General features: G+C 28.4%; 1 protein-coding gene across 1 annotated transcript; it reads left to right on the plus strand.

Annotated features, from left to right (window-relative positions):
* The first annotated feature begins 3940 nt into the window (after positions 1-3940).
* Positions 3941-8376, plus strand: Dbct (Dihydrolipoamide branched chain transacylase E2). The gene has a single exon (XM_075370640.1). The coding sequence runs from the start codon at positions 3994-3996 to the stop codon at positions 5383-5385; it is 1392 nt and encodes a 463-aa protein (XP_075226755.1). The 5' UTR covers positions 3941-3993; the 3' UTR covers positions 5386-8376.
* Positions 8377-8676: the final 300 nt, after the last annotated feature.

Raw genomic sequence — 8676 nt, forward strand, 5'->3', positions numbered from 1 at the left:
GACAACACAAGAACATTTCATTAAGAAAGATTGGCCACATAGAACTTCTTTTGAACCAGGTACTTCAAATAATAATAATATAAATCACCGGGTTGGTCTAGTGGTGAACTCATCATCGCAAATCAGCTGATTTCGAAGTCGAGAGTTCTAAGGTTCAAATACCAGTTAAGGCTACTTTTATAGGGATTTGAATACTAGATCGTGGATATCGGTGTTCTTTGGTTATTGGGTTTCAATTAACCACAGGATAGGTGACCTGAGACTTTACATGCCTACACTTCACCCGCCGGGTTGGTTTAGTGGTGAACGCGTCTTCCCAAATCAGCTAATTTGGAAGTCAAGAGTTCCAGCGTTCAAGTCCTAGTAAAGGCAGTCACTTTTATATGGATTTGAATACTAGATCGTGGATACCGGTGTTCTTTGGTGGTTGGATTTCAATTAACCACACATCTCAGGTATGATCGAACTGAGACTGTACAAGACTACACTTTATTTACACTCATACATATCATCCGCTGAAGTAATACCTGAACGGTAATTCCCGGAGGCTAAACAGGAAAAGAAAGAAGACTACACTTCATTTTTTTTTCTTAAATTTCATCCTCCGAAGTAATACCTTACGGTAGTTCCGAAGGCTAAAGAGAAGTACTTCAAATATAAAATATACTCCCTTCGTTGATCCAAAAGTGAGGCCTTCGGCCTCTCAATATTAACTTGGACTAATGAAAACCTTTGTTAAAGCTATAGACAAAGAAGGTAGTGTTTGAAGTGCTTAAAGGATTATTTTTCAAGTTAAGTGATACAAAACTAAAAAGAAGGCGTCTTTATTGGACATCACAAACCTAAAAGAAGACGTCTTTATTAGACATTAAATAAGGAAACTTTTAAGATATCCTCTTTTTAAAGAAAAATTAAATGAAAAATAATTGGTACCATTGAACTTTTTTGTAAGTTTAGTAAAGAGATTTCTGGGTTATAAGAAAGATGAAAACGATAAAACCCTCATATATGAACTCTTTAAATCCTATGAATTACTAAGGTGTCACGTGTCCTTAAAAATTTATTTTTTGCATTTCATTTATATTTTTTTCCGGAAAATTTCGATGCAGTAAGTGACAAAAAAGAAGAGAGATTTTACCTGAATTCAGGGACGCTGGTACCCATCTATGTTGGAACGACTACTGCTGGTTTTTAAAAAGAGTAGATATTATTGAACACAAGCAAGAGAAGTTAAATATTTTGTTACTGTATGGAACCTTTATGTAACATTTTATTTTTTATTGCATATGGTCCTTAATAAAACATCATTAATCAGATTTAACATGTTTTAGAAATAAGTATATTTTTTATTTAATATAAATTACATTACCCAAATATGTTATCCTCTGTTTTTAATGAAACCCCCAACCCCTGTAAGAAAAGAACTGTACATGTTACAGAATTTTGCATATCATTTTCGAATTTAGGGCCACAAAATACTATAAAAACAGTTATTTTCATCAACTTTACTTAAAAAAGATCTAAATTTATTGACTAGCATAACGTGTATTACACTTGTACAGTGGTAATGTACAAAATTATCAATGAGGGTACTGTCTATCGTCCGAGGGTCGTAATTCGGGTGAAAGGAATTTTCAACGAATAATTTAAGTCCTGAATACGGTATGTTCCGAATTTCATCAAAATAAAAGGTGAGTCCCGTAACTGTATATAAAAATCTCATGTGGACAACATACCTTGTACATTTCCTTGTACGCCTATTAAATTACATTTACACATTTCTTTAAAAAGTACATAAAATTTTATTTCATTAAAAACTTCTTATATTTTTTCATATACTTTTTTATTTTTTTGTTATTATTGAATCATTTTCATCGTAAATAATTTTTTACAATGACAGGTTAATAATTATTAATAAATCAATATATTCAAATTAAAAAAATTAAAAAGTTAAAAAAAAAGATGAAATCCGATTCGAACCGATGTACATTCCCCCTTCATTAATTAAAATTTTATTTGGCTAAACTTTGGAACCAATGAAAATAGGTACCACTTACGATACATCGTTGAAAAGCTCTCAATGAGGGCTTATTACTGTCGTTAAAAAAAGTCCAAAATCTAATTTTTTTTTGGATTTTGGGCTTTTTTGAACACTTTTGGTTCAATCTATTACAATCAAAAGGTGAGGTGCACAACCCCCCTGAGTTATGCGAGATACATACGTACAGAGGTTACGCCGAAACTAGTCAAAATGGATTCAGGGATGGTCAAAATGAATATTTCTGTTGAAATCTGAAAACCGAAATTTTTCGCGATCACAATACTTCCTTTAATTCGTACAAGGAAGTAAAAAGCCATACTAAAAAAAATTGTGTATTATTTTCATTTTTTCCGGAGCTATTTGAAACCAGGTATTTGGATTTGCCAAAAAAGTTTCGTTAATTATCTCTTGGATTAACTAAAATATTTTAAATTTAAAGAATAAATAAATGAGTTTTCCCAAAATTCTAAAGGAATACCTACTGATATTATGACATTACGATTTTATGAATTGATTTACCGAAGTTTTAATTACTCCCGTTGTCATTATCTTGAATTACAATGAGTCAAAACACCAAAATATCGTATGAAGTTGTGTTTGATTATATATTAAATGGGATTCATCTAAATTACATTTGTACTAAATTAAAATATAAAATTAATGATATAAAATGTACTAGATTGATGATATACTTTGGTTATCCTCAATTCAGTATGGAATTTCAATTTGGGGGGGGGGCCTCTTCCTTCTCATAACGAGAAACTTATTATTATGCGGAAATATTTGTTAAGATGGACTTTGAGCAAAAGAATGCCTTTAACTTAGTAAATAATTATTTTTGGATATTAATTTTCTAACATAACAACACCTTTACAGAAAAAAAGTTACAAATTTTTTTAATTAACATAAATTCAAGTTCGAAACATTTCCTAATCCCCGAAATTTACAGCCAAGCACAGTTGTAAATGTCTTTATCAAATTTATACCGTAAAAAATAAACGTTAATTTAAATAACTGGATTAAGAGAAATATATATTTTGACTTGACAAAACCGTGGTGAATTAATCTGATTTGTCCATTCTAATCAGAACTATATGCAAGAAATTTAAATTTTCATTTATATGGTTAAGCGATTATAATACATAGTAAAATCACAATCTATCTCATGTACTATAACTGTTATCGAATTGTTGAAGTGTTAAGTTGACTTTAGAACCCAGAACAATCAGTAGCGCTCAAGTCATGCCTTCTGCTAATGATCCTACAAATTATTTATTTATTTTCGTAATGTCTATTGCTCTAATTTAATATAAAAAAGGGTACTAAAAATATGAAACTATATTTGATAATTTTTTTTGTATAATGTTTTATATTGTGCCAATAAAATTAAATAAATAAATAAAGACAACCGTAAACATTGTACTTTTAATATAAAAATGCGTATTATAAAATAATATAATTTATCTAACTTTTTTTTTAGAATAATTACTTTGGAACATATACTCGTATATAAAAAAAGGGAAATCTGATAATTTTAAAATTATTATTTTTTTGTACAACTTACTATGTTATTAACAAAATAAATAGTTGATTGGTTGATTAAATGAATAAACATGTTATGTACATGTTTGTTCTTTTTTAATTACGTCAGTAATTTAATATTTTTAAACTATGTCAGCGATAAATATAATAAACGGAAGAAATAAGTTTACATAAATAATGTCGTGTGTGTGTGTGTGTGTGTGTGTGTGTGTGTGTGTGTGTGTGTGTGTGTGTGTGTGTGTGTGTGTGTGTATAATGAATAGTAATAATGCTATTGTTTTTAGTTATGGGAAAATAATTATAATAATAATATGATATTTTATTATTTACGTAGTGGTAGCACTGTTATACTACTTTTTCTGTAGCTTCTTCAGTGATAACGAAATCAAAGGTTAGTTCAACGTTTTACAATGGCCGTACGTATTATAAGTAGAATACGTTTTAAAGATATAATTTGTAATAATATAATTACCAGTAAGCGTTGTTTACACGCCACGTTAAAATTAGATAAAAATGTACAATTTTGTTTATCCGATATTGGTGAAGGTATACGCGAAGTCACGCTTAAATTGTGGCATGTAAAAATAAACGATAAAGTTTCACAGTTTGATAATATTTGTGAAGTCGAAAGCGATAAAGCGACCGTAACGATAACTAGTAGATACGATGGTGTTATTAAAAAAATATATTATGATATCAATGATATCGCTAATGTCGGTAAACCGCTTGTCGATATCGAAATCGAAGATTCAGTGAACGATGAAAGTGTTGTTGTTGTTGAAACAGAAGATATAAAAAATGAAGAAGAAAAAGTGTTAACTCGAGATAAATCCAGTGATATTGTGAAAAGTGATGATAATTTAAGTGAAAAAATTATATCTGATAATCAGTCTAGTGTTGTTTTTAATAATAATGAAAATGAACCGGTTTTATGGAATAAATCGTTGGCTACTCCTGCCGTTAGAAGAATAGCAATGCAATATAATGTTAAATTAAGTGATGTTACAGCGACGGGTAAAAATAATAGAGTGTTAAAGGAAGATATTTTAGCTTATTTAGATAATAGAGAAAAACAAAGTAAAACTAATTTAGTCGGTTCATCGATTACTGACAAGTGTGAGATAAAACCTGTTACACGAATTATGAAAACTATGATTAAAACAATGACACAATCTAATTATATACCCACTTTCGGTTATTCTGATGATTTAGATTTCAGTAAATTAGCCGAAATACGTATTAAATTATTACAATTAAACGATACTAAAATGACTTATCTTCCGTTTATATTAAAAGCGATATCGATAGGTTTATTTAAATATCCGATTTTAAATTCTTCTCTTGATGAAAAATTTGAAAATATAATTTATAAATCGTACCATAATATAGGTATCGCTGTAGATTCCCCGTCGGGTTTGATTGTACCAAATATAAAAAATGTGGATAAGTTATCGATATTAGAAATATCAAAAGAAATACAAAGATTACAAAAATCAGCCTACGACGGTACACTTAAACCGATTGATTTAACTAACGGTACGTTTAGCGTATCTAATATAGGTGCTGTCGGTGGAATACAAGGTTTACCTTTAATTCTTCCACCAGAAGTCGCTATAATTGCTGTAGGTAGAGTACAAAAATTACCTAGATTTGATTCGAATAATCAAATTATTGCTAAACATATTGTAAATTTTACTTTTTCGGCCGATCATAGAATTATTGATGGTGCAACCGTATCAAGATTTACAAATTTAGTTAAAAAATATTTAGAAAATCCTGAACTTTTATTAATTGAATTATAAATCATTTTTTAAGATTTATAATTAAAATAAAATGATGAAAAAAAAATCCTACAAATTATTTTATTGTTATTTTTCAAATTAAATTGATAAATGAATTCGTTTGTTTGTTTTTTGTTTAATTTTTCCTCCATATTTCAATAAAAATGTAAATCAAAAAATTATAAAAACTAAATGCTGAAATTTTGATAAATTGCATTTAAACATAGTTTATTTATATTAGCGTATATCTGGCTAAACGATCACCTGAAACATAGTATTAATATAAATTATAGTAATTAATGTACACTAATAATGAACTGGCTAAAAATAATCTTTTATCAGCTTTAAGATGAAACTATTAAATAAATTAGTTTGAAAATTGATAATACAAATTAGTTGATTTTTGGTGATAGAATTTGTGATATCACAAAACATATTGTGATGATAGTGTACGTGATTCATTTACAATTAATTAATTATCATGGCTAAAGAGCATAAAAAATGTAAAAACCTTTATCCTTTTTTCTTTTTTATTTATTTTATTACAGTTTTGGGTGAGTCATGATTTTTTAGTAAAATTATTACTTGAGACGTTACAGTATTTTTTTAATGTTTTTTTCTTTTGTATATAGTGGGGGGGGGGTAATAGATACGATTATAAATTTTACTTGCTTTGCATATTCTCAGATAAGTAGTGTAATTGTGGATATCCACACCATACACTGAAATTTTCGAAGTGAGCGGAAGAGCCCTATCTATAATTACAATCTATTCAAAAAATCCGGAAAGTGGGACCTTTCGTTTATCTAAGTTATAAAATTTCTATATCGCGTAATATCATTACGGTAAAAACTAGGTTTTATCTCGTTATAATTAAAAGACATTAATTTTGCTCTTAAGTCAGGGTTCTTAATTTGAGTGCCTCTGAATCATAATACACCTAAACTAGTGGCATCGATTAGTTAACAGTCCAACAGGAATGATATTTTATTTTAGAGCTGTACTTGTTTTTTAATCTATTTTTAATGAAAGAATTGTCAAAAAGAGAACATTATTACTTGAATGACCACTTTTATAGAATTAATGTTGTACTAGCTTGGCGTATGGATTATTATATAACTGTAACGTTACCAGTTCATTAAAATTTGCATTTATTTTATAACTTATCTTCTGATAATGTAATCTATGAAAGAAAAAAACCAGTACATAATTTCATCTACCTGACAAGTTTTATTATAATGAAATAATATATCGATAGAACGTTAAAAAAGAATAAATTTTACTTGTTTTTTTGATCGTTATTGAGCTATTTTACTATTTGTCAGTTAGTGAAGTAGAATAAAGCTAGAAAATATAAAAATAAAATATTTTTATTGAAACAATTTAAAATATAACATATTAAAATAATGCAAATTTTTTTTATAATACAATAATAAACAATGATTTGTTGTTATGCAACAACTTAATTTTAAATTGTAATTATTTCAGAATTTTGACGTCATGGTATGCTTATTATTTTAATTATTAGATTATAAATATTTCTTTAGTTTGTTTTTTTTGTACATAAATAAAAACGTGTACGTATATCAAGCTAAAAATATATTCGATAATTTTTTTCGCTCCTACGTCACATGAAAGTTTCTCGCCTTTAGTCGTCAGCAAACGGATACTGAAACGTTTTTTTATCGCGCTAGTCCGTATTGGCATGAAAATCATCTTTTTTCATGATTTCCCAATAGAATAATCTGGCTTTCTCTTTAATAAGTTCATTAGAAACTGAGGTGTGTCGACTATGTTTTTGGACAAACCATGCATAAACAGCATCTTCTATTAAGGGGAACTTCCAGTTTTTAAAACTTTATCACTGTCCTTGCTGTCCAAATCTGTTACAAATTTCATGATTATGTTATGGTTTTCTTGATGTCATAAACTGTGGCCCGTAACTCCATAAAACGCTGCCAGATTTTTCACCATTTTCAATTTTCTTAATTATTTCAGTCTTTTCAACTAAATTAAAGTTTTATGTTTTTTTTTTGCTGCAAATTTTTTGCGTTTGTTACTACAGTTTTTACTTAAAACTGTAGTAACAAACGCTAACTGATAACGCTGTTCGGTCACACACAAAACAAAAAAAATAAATCAAATAAAGTTGACGTATTATAACATATAAATCGCGACAGTAACTGTTTAGGGTTTAGTTTAGCCGACCTTTCAGTGCAGTGAATAAATAAGATGACAGGGACTACTGTCGATTGCAAAGGTAATTACAACTGATTGGAAATTTCGCCTACACAACTAGCGTGTAGGCGATGTCACGATAATTGTGACTTTCAAACTAGTAAAGGTTCCGTTGCTATAGATACCACAGCGACGACTAGAACTTTTTGTTCCAAACATTTGAACGTTATGAAAAGAAAATTGTTTTATATTGCCGACTATCGTTGTCGGACTGGTGAAGTGTCAGATTACAGAAACTCTACTGTACTTCTTATTAAAATGTTAACATTGAAAATTATTCAATAATTTATCAGCCGATAAAAAGGTTAAGTAATATATTCGAACGTAACATTGGATAATAATCCGGTTAATTGATATCAATGAAGTTACGCAATTTGGTGTTCTATATTAAAATCTTTCTAAAAATATTATTAAGACTGATAACTCTATACTATGAATAGGTACAGACTCATTTCTAAATATAAAAAAATTACGTGTAGTTTTAAATATTGTTTCATTTGTATACCAGTTTACTCGGGTCTAAGTATAATTTTATCATTCGTTAGTGAAAGATCAAAGTTTATCAAGTACCTGATAAAATTTAAACAGGACGAACTACATTACAAAAGATAATTAAGTCATTCAACTTACAAATAAAGCATGATTTAATATATCTATAGGTTCAAGGTTATATTTCATTAAAATTATTTTATCATTATATTTACTTTTGGTGTAGACTTTAATATGATGTAATAATATTATGTGTTATCGAATAAATAATACAGTTTTAAACTATATTATTTTCTTGAAGTTGAACATTTTAATACAACGACCGGTATAATCTGACTGTCTGACTAAACCGACCACCTTTCTTAGATCCCGCCTAACAAATACGGAATTTTTACTTATATAAAAAAAAAAAATGAAGTACACTTATTAACTGCTGCCTTTAATAATATATAGGATTAAATATATTGATCGAAGGAAGCGACATCTTACTAAAAATAAAAGCGACATCTTACATCAACAAATAAATAAAAGCATGGAAATAATGTATACGAAGTCATTCTTCGATTATCATTAGTTAACGAAGTC

Source organism: Lycorma delicatula, chromosome 7 (assembly GCF_047948215.1).
Source record: "Lycorma delicatula isolate Av1 chromosome 7, ASM4794821v1, whole genome shotgun sequence".
NCBI lineage: Eukaryota > Metazoa > Arthropoda > Insecta > Hemiptera > Fulgoridae > Lycorma > Lycorma delicatula.

What these genes read in the sequence shown, in the direction of transcription:
- Dbct (XM_075370640.1), top strand. Translation starts at nt 3,994, where the DNA reads ATGGCCGTACGTATTATAAGTAGAATACGTTTTAAAGATATAATTTGT.